The sequence below is a fragment of the Eretmochelys imbricata genome, chromosome 16, assembly GCF_965152235.1.
Source record: "Eretmochelys imbricata isolate rEreImb1 chromosome 16, rEreImb1.hap1, whole genome shotgun sequence".
NCBI lineage: Eukaryota > Metazoa > Chordata > Testudines > Cheloniidae > Eretmochelys > Eretmochelys imbricata.
In genome coordinates this window covers 14,189,321-14,207,234 of record NC_135587.1, presented here as the reverse complement: position 1 = coordinate 14,207,234, position 17,914 = coordinate 14,189,321, and the positions used below count along the sequence as shown (strand labels likewise).

Below are 17,914 nucleotides of genomic sequence, written 5' to 3'. Positions count from 1 at the left end.
GGCTGTTACTCTGAAACCTGTTATTACTTGAGAATTTCATTGAAAAAGGAGTAACTTTATAGCCCTCAGGGTTGGGGAGAAAAGCTTGAAAACTCGACCTCTAAATGTCCCCAAACCAGAAGGCAAGTGCAAAGAATCCCAAATATATTAGTGTTAAAATCTCCTAATTTTTAAACCAGTTTCATAATTTGGGGCCTGTCTTGTGATTTTTCAATGTTTGCATTGGCAATGGAACCAGACTCCTGACGGCGATCAGTATGTTTAACACCATGTCCTCTAGTCCGGCTCAGAATCCCACGGGGTAGAGTAGGGTGACCAGACAGTAGGTGTGAAAAATCAGGACACTTTTTTCTGGGGGGGTGGGGATGTTTACAATTCCATATCTAAGACAAAGCCCCTAATAATGGGATGACTGGTCACCCTAGGGTAGAGAACATGGGTGACTGCAAAAGTCTGGCCTGCTCCAGACACCAGTGGAGCAGCTCTGGTGGAAAACCAGTGCCCTGCCCACACGCCCATGGCGAGTCAGCGGCAGACCTGGGAATGGAACCCAGGCGTCCTGACCCCGATCAGACAAGCCCACCTGCTCAGGGGTAGGTTCGTGCCCCTTCCTACCTAGCTGGCTGCAGTTCGATGGGACACCAGGATTTTGCCCATCACCCAGGTTAATGACCTCGGCATGGGAGGGGCTGTTGCGAGCCCTGCCCCTCCCTCCCAGGCCGGGCTCACAGGGGCCCATGCGAGCGCAGCTGGGATCCTGCCCTGGCCATGGAACCTTCTCACTCCGGTCCCGCCCCCAGCTGCCTGGATACCGCCTGCCTAGCAACGAGGGACGCAGCCGCTGGGATGGCGAGGGCGGTGGCACCGCAGGAGGAGCCGGGGCAGAGCAAAGTGAGCACCGCTGCCTGCGCAGGGGGGCAGAGGGCACAGAGCTGGGGGGGCAGAGGGCGCTGAGAGGGGTGGGGGCACAGGGCACAGAGCTGGGGGGCAGAGGGAGCTGAGGGGGACACAGGGCTCAGAGCTGGGGGGGTAGAGGGAGCTGAGGGGGTGGGGGCACAGGGCACAGAGCTGGGGGGGCAGAGGGAGCTGGGAAGGGTGGGGACACAGGGCTCAGAGCTGGGGGGGCAGAGGGAGCTGAGGGGGTGGGGGCACAGGGCACAGAGCTGGGGGGGCAGAGGGAGCTGAGTGGGTGGGGGCACAGGGCACAGAGCTGGGGGGGCAGAGGGAGCTGGGAGGGGTGGGGGCAGAGGGCACAGAGCTGGGATGGCAGAGGGAACAGAGGGGTGGGGGCAGAGGGGGAAGAGGGCGACTGACACAGAGCGGGTGGGCAGAGAGCACAGAGCAGTGGGGGCAGAGGGAGCTGGGAGAGGGGGTGTGGAGAGTGCCAGGTGCAGAGCTGGGGTGGGATCAGAGAGAGCTGAGACAGGTCAGATGTAACCAGGGGTCAGAGGTCACCGGGGACTAGAGCTGTGGGGTGGTGGCCAAGGGCAGAGACCCCAGGAGGGGGGCGGGGAGGAAGAGTGACCATCAGCCTCTCTCCCTGCAGGTGCGACTGGAGATGAAGACAGAGACTAAAGGGCTGTTCCTGACTGCTGTGTCCAAAGAGGATCTCCGGGAGAGATCCCTGCGACAGATCTTTGGGTCCAGCCAGACTCTGCGAGACATCAAGGACCCCAGCGGAGTGAAGTCCCCGACAGCGATTGTGCAGAAAAAGATACAGGAGCAGTGAGTGCCCAGCAAACACTTCATACATTTTCACTGTTACAAACACCTGGTTTCTTGTCCACGTCCTGCAAGGAGGCTGGGAACCAAACTTTTAAAAAACCTTACTTAGTACTGGTTCGAGGAATGACAGTCCTGGGGTACTGGTGTCTGATTTATCCACAGAACAGGTACAGCATGGGCTGCAGTTTCCCCTGCCCAGCCACTGTGCCCTAAGCCTGCTCTGGTGGGTTCCCTTCTATGGGCAAGAGGGAGGTCAGGCTGCACAGCCTGCTTGGTCCTTGATCTCTCTGTTGAGATTGCCAGCCAGGACCCAATAAGAGCATACTGTGATGGTGTAACCTGTCCTCTAGGAACTGAACTGAGACCTAGTAACTTAAGCTGGGAATTTTCACCAGAAATGGCTGCCATGCTAGGTAATTTTCTAAAAGTGAGGGCAGATTATCTGCAGTTGAACTGCCATCTGGAAGACTGTCTGATGTTTCACTGTGCTGACTGCCCCTTGATTTCCTCACATCAGAACAGGCAGAACAGAGACACTCACCCATAGCCCATTTTAGGATAAAACCTAGGAAAATCATAGGTCCTCTAACCTCCATGACAGACTCTATAAATATGGTGAGGCCACCAAACAACTGTCAGGTGGCTTCAGTGACTACCAAGCTGAGGAGCATATGACCGAGTGACCTAGAGATGATAGCATCTTTATCCCATTACTAGTGTCTACTGGTAGTCCCCAGTTCCTGCATTTCAGAATCTGTTCTCCCTAAGCATATGAGCAGTGGGGTCACCAGAGTCTGCTGCAGAATCAATAGGTGGGCAGTGCTGGTCAATTAGCAGAGCTGTGGTCCTGCAAGTTCCCCTTTTTGATCTTGAGAAGGCTCAGAACACTGGCTAGTGTGCTTGTAGAGACAGTTGTCCTCTTTTCTACTACCTTCCACCCAAAGCTCTCCATATGCTTAACGAATAATGAATTAAGCCTCGTAACACCCTTGCAGATACAATTATTATCTCCAGTTTACAGGTAGGGAAACTGAGTCAGCGCTCCCATGGGTCTGTGACTGTCACAAAGGCTGTGCTGCAGGGAGGGGAAATGTACTTCTGCATTAGCTCATAATGCTGTCTTCTCATCACAGCTGTCAGAGAGGGAAGGTGTTCTTCTCCCAAGGCGAGTGGGAGAAAGCTGTCATTTGTTATTCCAAAGCCATTAACCTGAACCCCCAACAGGTAAGAGGAACGTGATTAGGCAAGGGGGAATGCAGAACAGGCATAGTTAGGTGAAGTTACAAGCCCACCTTGCATGGCATGGGGATATGGAGTCCTTCAGCGGGAAGGACAAAGCCTGTAATGTTCTTGCGTTTCCAAGATTATCAAATGAAGAATGTCATTGGCATATATTAAAATCTGTCTGGGCGGGATTGCAGTGATGAGTCTCAAAGGGTTAGTTTCAATGTGTCCAGATAAAGGATAAACAGGATAAGGAAGAAAGTTATCCTCCAGGACTGAGGAATGTCTGTGGGTGCATTTGCAGGTGGAGTTCTATGTACAGAAGGCAGAAGCCTTTCTCAAGCTCTGTGATTTCCAGTCTGCTGTGCTGAACCTCAGAAAGGCGTATTCCTTGTCCTCTGCAAAGGAAGAATATGTAGAGCGCATGGCCTTCATTCTTTACCTGCAGGTGAAGGGTACAGAATAGCCCCTACCAGCTGGCACCAGCCTTCCCTATCCCCGCCACGTGCCTTTCCTTGATCTTTCACTATCAGCATTAGCATACTGGGTCTAGTGTCTGACCTCTGATCTTGAGGGAAACCTGAAGATGCTACTTGAAGTGGAAGTCAACATGATCTTGGATTTCCAAGAGAGAGTCCTTTGTGCATACTTATATTTGGGGATAGGGGATTCTCTCCAATCCTTCCTCTCTGAAAGGTTTCATGTTTCTACTGTTCATATTCATGCCTAGTCTGCTGGGGCCTCCTCTCCACATGCTAATTTATTTGCAGCACAGGAAGAGCCAAAAGTCCCATTTGGGGTTCATGCATGCTCAGTGCTTTCCAGCTAGGAGGGAATGGTATTTAGTGCAGCTGCATCTCCTCTTCCGTTCCTGGATTAGTTGGAGAGAGAGAGAGAGGATGCTCTGTCTCTCTCGTTAACCTGGAGCAATGGGCAGGTGGCCTGAGTCTGACTGATTCTGTGCTGTGGGATTTGAATCCGCAGGGCCAGTCTCTGTTTGACCAAGAGGTCTATGGGGATGCTTTAGAGTCCTTCACTCGAGCCTCAGAACTGCAGCCTGACAACTCAGTCTATCGCAGGAGGAGGTAAACTGGGATAGGGAATGTCTTTATCCTAGCCTTTCTAACAACTGTATTCTCCATTGGTACTTTATGATGCCCTTTCTTTTTCTTTCTAGCATTTCCTGTCTTGCTGCCCTGAACAGATACCATGACTGTTTTCGGCTCGTCAATGAAGAGCTAGATCAGGACTCAAAGAACCCAGATCTGTACATCCTGAGAGCCAAGCTGAATGAGCACTTCAGTCGGGTAGGGGCACCTACTCTGCCCAGGGTGTGCTGGCTGCAGGGAATTTTCACAGAACAGTCATTCCTGTCCCAATGTGGCCTATAGCTACCGTTCTCAATCTGCCGGACAATGGGTCAAAACTTCCAGCTCCAGGATTAACCCTTTGCTGGGTGAATTGATAGTTACCTAAGTAATGGGAAGCAACAGCATACGTGCAAGGCTGGATATGGAATTGCTTCCTAAGGACAGAGAAGAGCTAAGTTGCTCTGTGGTTAATCAGTTAGCATAAAGCATCAAATTGGTTTCAAGAGACATGATTCTAAACCTTTCCAGCTGCTCTCACTCCTTTTGAGAAACTGATGGTTTCTATCGCTTCTAGGTAACAGCCTCCTGGGCTGTGGGATTCCGCACCTCTGGGGCAGGGCTCTTACCTTCCCCTCCTGTTTGGCCATGGAATCCTACACCATTTCAGAGCCTTCTCCCTCCTTGGTCTATAGAAAGCAGGCAGAGAGATGGAAGCAGAGCCTCACTCTGTGGGTAGTGTACTTTTCTTTGATGGGAGATCACACGTTTCTTGGCTCAGCAGAAGTGTGGTGCCCTCAACCCTGAGGAGATCAGAGATAGTAACTGGAGATCTTATTTCTGTTTTGTATTTCCTGTTAGAAACGGGACTCCTCTTGCCCTGCACCTGCAGGAACAACTGGTGCCCTTGGTTAGAAATCAGGGTCTGAATGACAGGATTCTGGAGAATCCATTGAGCCACCTGTTTTCCTGTTTTATCAGCTGCTCAAAGCGGTGTGGCAAATGCATAGACAGAATGAGACAGATCAGAGAAACTGCCTCTTGCCCAGTGTGACCTAGTGGACAAGCACCAGATTGGGAGCCAGGAGATTTGGGTTTCTAGTGTTGGCTCTGCCATTGATGCAGTGTGTGGCCTTGGGCAAATCTGTGTCTCAAATTCCCTGTCTGCAAAATGGGGATAATGATCCTGAGTTCCCCTTTGTAAAGTGTTCGGTAACAGAGGGAGGAGAGTGCAAGTTCTTAGTATTCTCCTAACCTCTGTTCCCAGGCTATCTTGTGTTACCAGGACATCCAGGAGGCCATTGCGCTGGAGCCGCAGCACAAAGAAGCTCAGGTTCAAATGCGGAGGCTGCTGAAACGAGCACAGAAAGCCAAGAACCAGGCTATGAATAAGGCCTTGAAGGGAAACTTGAAGGATGCCCTGCTCAAAATCACCTTTGCCATAGAGAACAGCCCCTTTGATGCAGGATACTTAATCTTCAGGTAGAGACCCCATTGTATCCAGTCCTTACTGAGGTGGCTCTCTGTGACCCACTAAGGGGAGTGGGAGTCCGCACTAGTGAGTGCGTGCTGGCTCCAGGGTCTGAACGCCCCTATCATTTTAATTGCTCCTTAACCAGTGGGCTCTAATCCTGTCTCCCTCCCTTCATGGCAGAGGGACTCTACACAGAAGGCTCAAAGACTTCAACTCAGCCATTGATGATTACATCAAGGCCACAGAGCTCTGTGAAGAAAAGGGAGCTGTGGCCATGGAGGCACAACGGCAGCTCCTGCTCACGTACAACGACTTTGCAGTGCACTGCTATACTCAGGGCTTCTTCGAAGAGGCGCTGCTGCTCCTCAACAAAGCCCTGAAAGGGGAGAAGAACGAGAAGGGACTCTATGTCAACAGAGGAGGTAGCAAGGCTCTTCCTGGGTGGTGATGGAGTTTGCGTGAGAGTATCCCATTGGGTAGCCTCTCTCTCTGACACAGCTTAGCTGTTTAACTCTTACATATGTTTAGAAACAACCAGAAATGTTCCTTGGGATAAGGGAGTGCATGAGTGAGTGTGCTGACAGTGGTGGAACCATGTGGTTGTGTATGTACGGGTGCACACGTGAGGGGGGAGATACAATGCCTAGAGCTACCCTGCCCAGGATGCAATCATGTTGGATTTCATAAGTAAAGCATAGTCAGTGCTCAAATGGGAGACCTTGAAGGGTGCTGCAGGTGGCATTCTTTCCTCCCATTCTCCGTACCAGGGAGGCAGTGGAGTCTGAGTAAGGGACTGGAAGCTAGATCTCTGGGCTTCTATCTCTAATTCTGTAACTGATTCATTCCGGGATGCACAGTCAGTTGCTTAACTTCTCTGCACCCTGGTTTCCTCCTCTTTTAAACGTAACTAATACCTATTGCATGGGGGGTTGTGAAGATTAATTAGTCAATGCTTGCAAAGCCCTTTGAAAATGGAAAGTGCTGCATAACTACTAACTGTTAATGATTATTACGGACTCATTCCCCATCTGTGCTACTGGAAGCACCTTCTTTGGTTGCGCCCTCACATTCCCATCTCATCCAATTTATCACCAGGAAAGATCCCACGGAACTTTTTGCAACAGTCGAGGTTGTCACCTTGTTAATTCCAAACTGGAAACTACATTCTGCCTCCCTAAAATCCCACTATAGTGTGCTGATTGCTACATGGTGTTTCTAAGCACTGTTGAACTGCTGTTGCATTCCACCCTACAGGTGGCTGCATTTCAGTGAATAATATCTAGCTCTCCTACAGCACTGTTCCTCCAGTTGCTTCCGTGTGTCTACGCTTTGTACAGAGCTTTTGGAGCCTTTGGGATGGGAGGCACTGTAGAGACATGTTATTGTTGCATTTTATATATGCTTGGAGATATCTAGAGAGAGTAAACAGGCTGCGCATCAATTACTGGACTTTGAGTGTCTTGGGATGTTATAGCTGCTACAAATACTGACCTCAGCTTGCTGTTTGCTAAAGTAATCTGTGTACTCCACTTCAGACTGCCTCTTCCGGCTGGGAGAGCTCACCTTTGCCTTGGCGGATTATCAGCAGGCGCTGGAATTGAGTCCGATGGACTTTAGTTTGCGAAGACGCGTTGGTATGTTGCTGGATGAACTAGGATTGCAGGAGCACAAGCAGGGGTATGTTGGAATGGCTCACTGCCACCTTACATCCAGTTGACAGAGTTCTTATCCCCCTAGCTCATGCTGCCTAGAGAGTCTGCACACCTGACTCTTCTGTTTCCCTGTATCTTTTTTCCCAGAAAGTACCAGCAGGCAGTATACTGTTTCTCTGGTGCTATCGAGAGCAACCCTCGCCTGCCGCACTATTACCTGCACCGGGCCAAGAGCCGCCTGTTCCTGCAGGATGTGATGAGTGCTAAGGAGGATGTGATCATAACTCTGTTGCTGGACCCTGAAAATGAGGCGGTACCTCACTGACACCACTCCCTGTGCCAGACACTGACCAAGTAGTGAAAATCTGTGACACCCTATTCATCTGGGCCCGTAGTCCTTGTGCCGTATCCTGGACACACACACTTAGACTGCAAGCTCCTTAGAGCAGAGAGAGTCTTTGTTCTGTGTCTGAATAGTGCCTTGCCCAGTGGGGTCCTGGTCCAGGACCAAGGTTCCCCCTCACACTACGGTAATACAGATAATAATGATTAGGGCTTGGGGGTTGCAGCATTTATTTGCTAAAATTAAAAACCTAAGGAGGCTTTTTTTCTGCTGCCTATAAACCAAGAACTTGTTTCTTGTGTTTTCAAGCTGCTCATGATGCATCTGGCTTCAGAGCATGCAACCCCCTGTGACTAGGAGCGATCAGGAGACGAGACCAGGGCTTGAGTGGAAAAATAAAACCCCACATCCACCTACCATGCTAGCTAAACAAAGTACTACGTGCCCTTGAGTATAAACTAGTCCTTCATTTCCCAGGAATTGCATTCTCCCCCACCCTCTCTGAAAGGTTTTGATGGATTAAATATTTCTTTAAATTTAAAACCAGAATCCCTACACTAGCAAGATTTCATTTGGATTAAAAAAAAATTAACGCTGAGGCTTATGCCTCAAGGCTGTAATACGCTGGTCTAATTCTGGTGGTTGGATTTGGGGTAGGGTGGCTATTGGCCTGGGCAATGTAGGTTAAACTAGATGATCTGATTGTCCCTTCTGGCCATAAATGCTAGAATATATTTTTAATGTAACTTATGCAAGTGTTTGGCTGCTCTAATGGGAACTGCACAGCTTAATCCTTGCAACCCTATCTGATGATGGAAGGAGGAAGAACTCTTTCCTTCAGCACACATCTGGCCATTCAACTGATCTCATTCCCTCAGCAGGTCCTACCTGTTGTAACCAGCCTCTTTCCAGGACAGCCCATCCAGGATATTATAAGCAGCAAGATTGCGGAGGTTGCCAAAACAATCTTGGAAAGAAAGCTTCAAGCCTGCCCCTACTCCAACAGCCCAGCTAAACTCCAATGGTACGGAGTAGGCACTGGGGACAGGTCTGCTAAAGTTGTTTTGAAGATCTAATAATTGCTGATTACAAAATACAAATCTTTTAAGCCTGATCACTTCCTGGATCTAGAAGTACTGTATCGTTATTCTTGGGTTATGTAGGACAACCGGAACCCAAGTCAACCACAAAATCTGCAAGGATTTCAATGGGAGCAGGAGTGACAGATTTATTCCAGATAGTTTTTTGTCCTTTTGTGATCCTAAAAGGACAGTAGCTTGCCATCTTTCTATAGACTGTGAATCTTGTCACAAGGACTAGATCACATGCTCTCTGAGGGGATCTGTTCATGCATCACTTTGCAGAGCAGCTGCAGAAAGTAAGGTCTCTGCCTTTCATGTGCCCCTACAGGCCACCCGGAGCTATAGAGGATGAACCAAAGAAACCAGGTGCTCAGAGGGAAGAGCCCGAGAGAGCCCTGAAGGATTCAGAGAGCATCATCAGCCCTTGTGCCACGGAACAAGAACTGTACAAGCAGATAGCTATCTCCAGAAGGAGAGTGAATAAAGTAAGTGAAGCTGTCGTGGAGGAGAAAAAGTGAGAAGGCAGGAAAAGTCAGAGTACAAAAACCGTTCCAGCTTCATGTTAGAGACAGCACCTGAGCTGCCTGGGTTACAGACACCAAGCTGTTTTTCAATGGAAAGTAGGTGCATTTAGACTCCTGTCCTGCTATCTCAGCTCTAATAAATATATTGCTTCTCTCACTTCACTTCCTCTGTAGCCCCCTCCTGTTTCTCATCTTTATTTTTTTTTTGGTATCTGCACAGACCTCCTTTCCTCCTGCAAGGTGTGGACCCAGCCATTGTCCAGGTAGCCTAGGAGCTGTCTTCCCAAAGCAGGAAAGCCAGCTCTGCCAAGAATTTTAGGCTATTTTCCAGGAAGTCACTATATTTACAGGCTTTGCTGTACTGCAAGCTACTGCCACAGAAGGGTGCTGAATTAACAAGAAACTTGTAATACTGCTGCTTTAGAGGTGAACGTCTAAGGGGGCTAGTGTTAAGTTACCTACATAGTGATAAGATTTGGACAGGAAAGCAGACTAGCTGTGAACCATCTCTGTGCACTGCATTAATCTGCATGCAGGCTGAGCAGGAACAATGCTTTGATTAGGATAAACTCTTAAACCAGGTGTGTTAATCTAATGCTAGTCACGCTGGGTGGCTGACATACATATGCCATGTATTGAAAGTTTTGTGAAGTTATACCTGTCCCGTCTACCCCAAACTCTCACCTCAATTGCTCTGACTTGGGTGGAAAGGAGAGTGCTAAACCTGGTTTCCAAAACAACAAAAAGGTTTCAGTTTCAATTAGTGTTAAAACAAGTGAGGAAGTTGACCATGAGAACTTGAGGGAAAAAAACAACCATAGCAACTGGGTCTCCCCCTTCAGATGAAAATGTCACTGCTAACTCTCTGGTTGTAGGATGAAGTGGAAGATAACATTTGTTCTGCTCTAATATCTCTGTTGCAGTTTTAATGGTCTCCTGAGCAACTCCTTGGGTTTTTAAACAAAGGGACATACATGGCAGAGAAAACAGATGCCAGTGCTCTCTTGGTGTTTAACTTTGACAGAGAGCAGCTGAGACGTCACCATTCCCTACTCCAGCTACCCCCACTGAGGATGCATGGTACTTCTTATAGTTGAGTATGGCCCTTTCACTGGTCTTTTACACCAGAGGAAGACCACTGCTTTTGTTTTCCATCATTAGACAGTAGATATTTCTCCATGTCACTACTTGAGTTCGTTTTGTCAGGTCAGGCAGCTGTTCCAATGCATTATGCAGGCTCATAGATAACTGGGAGTTTAGAAAGGAGGTAAGTGACTGCTTCTCATGCATGTTTTTTCAACAGATTTATTTTAAATTAAAAACAATGAACATTTTGGAAAAGGCAGAATGTTTGACTGTAAATCTGTATCTTGGTCCAGCTGTATCCTGGGCAGGATCTGAACAGAGTGTAATAGCGCCGGCTCCTTCTCAACCAGAGTGCAGGTTGCTCTAGTGCTGTACTGAAGAGACCTTCTTGCGGCAACTGGCATGAGAGTTCCTGGAGCACTTTCTGCCTAGCCCCAAATCTGTTTGCTCAGATAGAGCTTACACGGTTTCCTCTTACTGTATGCTGGGTAGCCAGCTGCTACGTGGTGAAAGGGCAGAGTGCTGTGCTGGTCTGTGATAGCAGAGCTTGGGGAAGTAGATTCCTATAAATTATTTCCTACCCCCAGCAGCATTTAATTGTGATACAGTAAGCTGCATCTGAGGCACTGAATTGGAATGGAAACTGGCTCTGCCAGGGACAACAGGTTCCCAGCAGTGTCCTATCAGAACGACAACCTCTAATATATAATATGCAAGAGGTTCAGCAGTTCAACACAACTCAGATGAGACACACTCATCCCAGCAATGTAATACAGCACAAGACTAATACCTGGTACTTAAAACCATTAGTTAATGTCTAGTCTCCCTGCGAGGTAGGAATCGCTATTTTTGTATCTGGAAAGACTGATATGGGTGGCTCCCAATTCTTCCCTGGCAAGATGCAAATAATTGCCACTGACTCAAAGGGAGCGACCTGGTATTCTGTGATGGAAGAAATGTCCAGGAAGGTTAAGGGCCTGGCTCAAGGTCACACCCCAAGTCGTGGGGAGAGCTGGTAACAGAAATCACACATCCTTTTCTCCCTTATGCTAATGCACTCAGGGATACTGCAGTTGGAATCTTACCTACTAGCTCCTATTCACAGTGAAAGAAAACCTGAGAAAAGTTTGGCTCTTAACATTTACCCCAGAGATTTAAGAGGAGACTCTGGTCCATCTGTTTAGAATGTTCACAGGGCAGTATGGCAGGCTCTAGGACATCGGGGCCTTCATACTGAGATTCACATTAAAATACATGTTTAAAAATGCCATTAAAAAAGCACTAGAGGGTGAGACTCCCTTGTCAGCAGCCCAGGGAAGATCATTTATTGGAGCTAGGCCAGAGAATCTTGACTGCTCAGTTCTTGACAGCTGCCCAGAGAGTAACAGGGAAGATCTGCTCAGCTCCAGCGATCAAAGGGAGGTGGCAGTAGCCAAGAACCCTTCCCAGCCACTGGGATACATCCCAGCCTCTTCCCCTTCGAACTCCACTTACACATCACAGTAGTATTCTTGGCTGTTCTGTGTTCACCCTCCCCCAGGGCAAAGAACAGACTGATAAAGTGCTTAGAATCAGGTCAGTTTGCCCTTTGTTCCCAGGATTGCATCTGGCAGTCTTAGGGCTGAAGGGCAGTGGGACTAGCATGGAGGCAGCACTTGTTCTATCAGAGTTCCACACTCTCTTGCTCTTGATGGTCATCCCTGTTTTAATGGGCACAGCAGCTTTAAGAACGCTTAAATTCTGCTCCTCTGAATCTGAGCAAGTACATGGGTAAACTTATCCTCCAAGGGCTGCTTACCAGCTCCTCAACCGTGCACTGCTTTGGAGAAAGATTCCTCCTCTCAGGTTAGGAGAAGAAGGTGACGCGAGAGGCTACCGTTTTGCAGCCTGTCGACGAGAACGCTCTCTCCTCCTCTGGGAAGTAGGGGATGCTGTCAGCAACTGCCTGAATGATGTCCTGTCGTACCGTTAAGCCTTGCTGGATGAGTTCATTCACCACACACTGCTTCACGTGGTGTTGCTTCAGTGGGAGAAAGGGCACAAGGAGATCAATGAGGTGCTCCTCGATGATTCCAGACTTCCAAAACCCATCTGCAGGAGAAAAAGGGGAGGCAAAGAGTTTTACCTTCAGAGTCTCTCTCAATTCTTTGGAATTCAACCCTGTTAGCATAGGAGATGCCCCCACCCTCTAGGAGGAATCAGATGTCAAAGCCAGCACCACCAGAGCTGGTTTCCAAGAAGTCATAGTCAGAGCCCTGTGTGGATACAAACATTTGGATTTGCATCCAATCCAGGAGCCACAAAGATAGTCAACAATACAACCGCAGTTGGAAATGCAGATATCTGTGGATATAAAGTGGATATCCACAGATTTGCCGGGCTCTAGTCATAGCACCTAGAAGAGACAACAGATCTGCTTCTGCTCCAGATTCAACTGAGGGAGCTGGGTCCATCTGTTGTCCACTAAGTAATCAAATCCAGTGGTCTCCAAGCACATGGTTCCTAACAGCTGTACTGATACTTCAGACCCACCAACGTATGTTAGGCCCAATCCCAAGAATTGCTGAGCATGGAAATAAAGGAAATCTCTACATACTCAGTACCTCTCAGGATCAGGCCCTTAATAATTAGCTTCTTACTGGGCCCCACTACCCTATCTGCCTACTATTCAGTCGTGGGTGCCCCTTCTCCCAATGGAGCTCTTTTAAGCATGGTAATGTTTCTGTAGGCTTGAACAGCAGAACCCTCCTATCATCTGCCGAAGCAATTCATCCAGGTCCTAACTCCACCTCAGGCTTCTCCCTGAAAACTGGTAATAGCTTGACACATATCTGTAAAACACTGTATAAATATCATTGGCTTATGTGAAATAGGGTATGGCTCCCACGGCTGGTGAACATGCTCGCTGAAAAGCATTTCCCAGTTGATGGAAAGACTTACTATTGGGATTTTCAAACACAGCTTCTGAAACTGCAGATTCCAGATCTTGCAGGCTGATCTCTTCCCGGTCCTTGCGGGCATACCAGAGGTCCAGCGTCATTTGATTAATTTGCTCACCTCCTCCGTTGCTGAGCAAGACCAAGACAAGAAATTACCAGAAAGTTATCCCATGACATCAGTACTGTACTGCAGGGGCAGTGCCTCATTCTGCAGTGAGTATGGAAGCAGTCTTAGTTGGCCTATGAAGACTGCTACAGAGGTTGCCAGATAGCGGAAAAGGCAAAGCACTATGAGACCACGTACCTTTGCAGACTAAAATGAATTCAGATCTCATGGATCTGACAGAAAATACCTGCTCTGGGTGATTAAAATAGGGAGGAACTTACTAACATTTGCCCAAATTAGTAGCATTGCATTAGAATTATCCCCAACCCAGTTATACTTGCCGCAGAGGGAGCTCTCTTACCTTATGAAAATGAAGATAGCTTTTCTGTAGTTGGTTCCATACACAACCCAGGAGGGTCCAAGGAATGGTATAATCACATCGATCAGACCTGGGTGCATCTTATCCATTTCATCAAAGAGAAACACTGATCGGCCACAGTTTGTCAAATTCCCCTGGATCCAACTCTTCAGATTTTCCTGGAAAACCAAACCAAACCAGTTAGGACCACAAACTTGTTCGAAGAGCTTGAGCTACCAAAGAGCTAAGCTTACATGAAAACTCAGCCTGGGCTAATAATGCCAGAAATAGCAACCTCCAAAAGCTGTTGTTCCTTAGAACAGCACTTGTGATGCTCTGTCTGGAAAGAAGGATTAACTTTGTACAGTGCAAGACTGACTTCCATTTGTGAAGGTTCCCTGGTAAACTGTTTTGCTCTTAATTCAACATGGTGAATTTTGCCTAATTTAATATAGTCTTACTAATACAAATCCATATAAAGAAGAATATGGAGTGGATCAAAGGGAAATTCAAGAGCTCCACAAGTTTAATAGTCAGACCCCAGAAATTATTGAACATGTACTCTCTCTCCCTTCACTCTGTGCTGAGACCAGCCATTAGTATGGACGCTTAGGAAGATATACTTTACCCAAATTGAGTTCTCGTGTAAGCATGTGAGACTCTTCTGGTGGCAGTTGCACATGCTTACACCACAAAGGCTACAGCTGGTCCAATATTTATACCATTCCATATTTTAATGTACAAACTTTCTGGTGAAATGTGTTAGTCTTCACTGAAGCGCTTTTTCCAACAGAGGATTTTAACTCAAGTTTCTTTCTTCTGAGGAAGCAAGAGAGCTATGCATTTTTCTCCAAATACAGTGTAATGAAAACCCAAAATGCCATTAGTTCTCCTGCTCCATTCAGTATTTGTCAGCTAACCTTCTTGCATAATTCCTTTTGATTCTGGGCAATGCCTAGGTTAATGGGAGTACAATCAAGTAGTTAGAGCAGAGGGCTGGTAATCAGGAGACTGGGTTGTATGGCCACTTCTTCCACTGACTTGCTGTGTAACCTTGGGCAAGTCACTTGCCCTAGCTATATCTTAGTTTTCCCATCTGCATAGCTGAGATAATATCCCATAGGCTTAATTAGTGTTTGGAAAGCACCAGAACAGTTTCAGATAAGAGGTGCTATAACAAGTGCTTCTATTGCACTTTCCAGTATGTGCTGGAAGGTGGGAGAAGAGTTTCAATACTTATCCAATGGCTGACTAGATAATCATAAGAGGAAATCAGTCTTGTAGTTTAGCTTTCAGAGGCAGCCTCCATTCTTACCTTGTACTGCTTGATCTGTTCAGCGTGGGGAAAGTGCACTATTGGGGAGAACTGATGGACATATGGACTGCGCAGCCCATCTCGGAACAAGTAGCGGACCAGCATGGAGCTCACGAAGGTTTTCCCTGTGCCAGTCCAACCATGGAAGGACATCACCAGAGGTTTGACAGGATCATGATTTTGTAAAAACTCCCTCACTCCTTTCACCACCAGTTGCCTCACCAGGTGCTGCCCAACCAGGTTCAGGGCCAAGTCACACTCCAGACCTGGAATGAATCCAAACCAAGATTTAGAATGTGTTGGGGTTAAGAGATGGATGTTATTTGGGCTGTTGTTTGAAGCCATCTCTGCCCTCTCCCCTCAGACGCTGGGTTGGGGGATATTTCTTCCTTTGGGATAACTTCAGTTGGCTCAGGGCCTGTCTATGCTTAAAAGTATACTTCTTTTACTTTACCAGTATAGTAAAAATAGCGTGGATGCATTTTTATCGGCATAAAAGTGCTCAGGGAACTGAAAAGCTATACTGGCATTAAGGCACTTTAATAGCAGTGTAATTGCATTCACACTACAGCTTTTACTGGTATAACTAGTTTAAGCAAAAAGTTACATACATACTGATAAAAGTTTTAAGTGTAGGTAGGTCAGGCCTCACAATGGGAGTAATGGGATGCAGTTAAGAAGGAAATACTATGATGAATTTCAGGGGATATGGGGTGGAGGAAAGGTCCGTTTCCAGAGGGAAGCTCCATTACTTTAGACATTTGAACTAAGAGTGAACAGAAACACTGAACAGACGGGAAGGGACTGTCCAGGGAGCAGGGTCGCTATTCAATGCCTGGTGCAGAAAACGGGCTTCGGATCAGGCTCTAGTCAACACAAAACGGTAACTCTTCCTGAACATCCTATGGCGGCAGCCCTGAAGGAACTGGTTTTAGTGTTTCAGAGTAACAGCCGTGTTAGTCTGTATTCGCAAAAAGAAAAGGAGTACTTGTGGCACCTTAGAGACTAACCAATTTATTTGAGCATGAGCTTTCGTGAGCTACAGCTCACTTCATCAGATGCATCTGATGAAGTGAGCTGTAGCTCACGAAAGCTCATGCTCAAATAAATTGGTTAGTCTCTAAGGTGCCACAAGTACTCCTTTTCTTTTTGGTTTCAGTGTGGGACTCAGAGAAGGGGCATCCTTCCACCTCCTCTCCAAGGATGCTCTCAAAAGGCGCAGCCCTTCCCAACCATCCACTAGCCACATCTGGCCCCCCCTCGCCCCTGAGATCTCGCCCTCTGCACCTGTGCTGGGGGCCGGCGGACCTGGTGTCTCCCCAGGGTGCGAGTCACCCCGTAACGGGGGCGCACGGGGCAGCAACCAAATGCACGTTACTCTTCGTACCCGCTCCTTAAATAGACAGCACCGGGGGGCGGCGGGGGGGGCACCCCAGGGGAGCCAACACCCCGCCCCGGGAGGAACCATCCTCCCCTGGCCCCTCCAAGGGTGGCCCCTCAGTCCGGGATGACCCGCTCCACAGCTCCCCCGGTCCACCCCCTTCCCTAGCTGCTCAGGAGCCCCCCCAGAGACCCCCCCGCCGCCCGAGTCCCGGCCCCCCCGCTCACCGCGCACGTCGGGCCGGAAGTCGCACTCGCAGGCGCCCGAGAAGCTGCAGCGCAGGGAGCGCAGGTCCCAGGGGGTGGCCGAGCCCGCGGCCCCCAGCAGCAGCAGGAACCGCAGCGGCCCGGAGCCGCCCCCCATCCCCGCCGCGCGCCGCCTCGCGGCCCGGACCACAGCTCCCAGGCTGCCCCGCGCGGGGCCCGGCTCCCGGCAGGGCGGGAAGCAACGGCCAGAGCCGCGGCTGCCTCAGCGCTCGGGGGCGGAGGAGCCAAAGCGGGCGGGGGAGGAGCCAAAGCGGGCGGGGTGGGGCCTAAATGCGGGGGGCGGGGCTGTGCCCGGGGTCCTCGGGGTATAGGGCCCAGGGGGGAGATTCCTCCTGTGGGGCTGCGCGGTGCGCAGCCGGTTTTAGTGCAGTGGGTCTCAAACTTCGTATTGGCGAGCCGTGTCCCGCAGCAAGTGTGACCCCCCCCCCTTATCAGTTGCAAACAGGGGGAGGGTTAACTGAACAGGGGCTCGGGCTGACAGACAGCTCGTGACACCCACCTAGTAACCTTGCGATCCCCGGAGGGGTCGTGACGCCCAGTTTGGGAGCCCCTGGTTTCGCGTCTGTCATCCACGCTGCATCCCAAAGGCTCTGCACAGCTACTGCCTCAGCCTGAGCATCTTCAATTCCCACTGGCTTCCCGGGGGGGGGGTCACAGGTGCGTCTAAAGTGGAAACAGCAACCGAGGGAGAGCATTGCAGCAGGGCGGGTTGGTACCAGATCTGGGCATTTCTGGGATCATCCTGATTTTGGAGTCGTCCAAATGTCTCAGGCCTGGATCATGGGGTCTCAAAATAACTAGGAGCCCAGGTTACCTTGTTGTCCCCTTTAGTCAGTGTTGGGATGCATGTGTTTGCCCCACCAGACAAACTTGCATTTGTGGGAATCCTAAGCCAAGGGTGAGGAGAGAGGTTTTCATCTGAGATTTGAAATGAGATGGAGCACCGATGAGGGGGCGAGCTAGAGGGAAGCTTCTCCACATGGTAGGAGCGGGACAGGGGGAACCAGCAGCTGCTGCACTCATGGATGGGTGCAGCTAACAGCGTCTTCCAAGGCATGCATTCTGCATGGCTCAATCGAGGATCTCACTTCAACGCTTGACTGGTGATTAGTACACAGGTACGTTTTCTATTTTGGGATATGGGAGTGCTTCTGGGCACTTTCACACCCTCATTTTGCCCTGTACAGCTGGGGGCCTTGGCATTGCAAACAGGCTCCTTTTAACAAAAAAGCATTTGAAGCAGCACCCTCTGGGGCCTGTCCATCCCCCTGCCTCCCAGCACTGAAGAGAGGAGATTGCTGGAAAGGATCGCTGAGCATGCCCCTCTTGACTTAGGACCGAGCACAGTAAC

General features: G+C 49.2%; 2 protein-coding genes across 2 annotated transcripts; one reads left to right on the top strand and one right to left on the bottom strand.

The window, feature by feature from the left end:
- The first annotated feature begins 686 nt into the window (after window positions 1–686).
- Window positions 687–9,227, top strand: TTC16 (tetratricopeptide repeat domain 16). Its single transcript, XM_077836250.1, has 12 exons — window positions 687–891; window positions 1,547–1,725; window positions 2,859–2,949; window positions 3,254–3,397; window positions 3,934–4,034; window positions 4,127–4,256; window positions 5,305–5,519; window positions 5,692–5,933; window positions 7,047–7,188; window positions 7,311–7,476; window positions 8,307–8,530; window positions 8,917–9,227. The coding sequence occupies exons 1-12, from the start codon at window positions 769–771 to the stop codon at window positions 9,104–9,106; spliced, it is 1,947 nt and encodes a 648-aa protein (XP_077692376.1). The 5' UTR covers window positions 687–768; the 3' UTR covers window positions 9,107–9,227.
- A 1,174-nt stretch (window positions 9,228–10,401) lies between these two features.
- TOR2A (torsin family 2 member A) lies at window positions 10,402–16,754 on the bottom strand. Its single transcript, XM_077836088.1, has 5 exons — window positions 16,525–16,754; window positions 14,917–15,182; window positions 13,605–13,780; window positions 13,139–13,266; window positions 10,402–12,289 (listed from the first exon to the last, which is right to left on the bottom strand). The coding sequence occupies exons 1-5, from the start codon at window positions 16,658–16,660 to the stop codon at window positions 12,045–12,047; spliced, it is 951 nt and encodes a 316-aa protein (XP_077692214.1). The 5' UTR covers window positions 16,661–16,754; the 3' UTR covers window positions 10,402–12,044.
- Window positions 16,755–17,914: the final 1,160 nt, after the last annotated feature.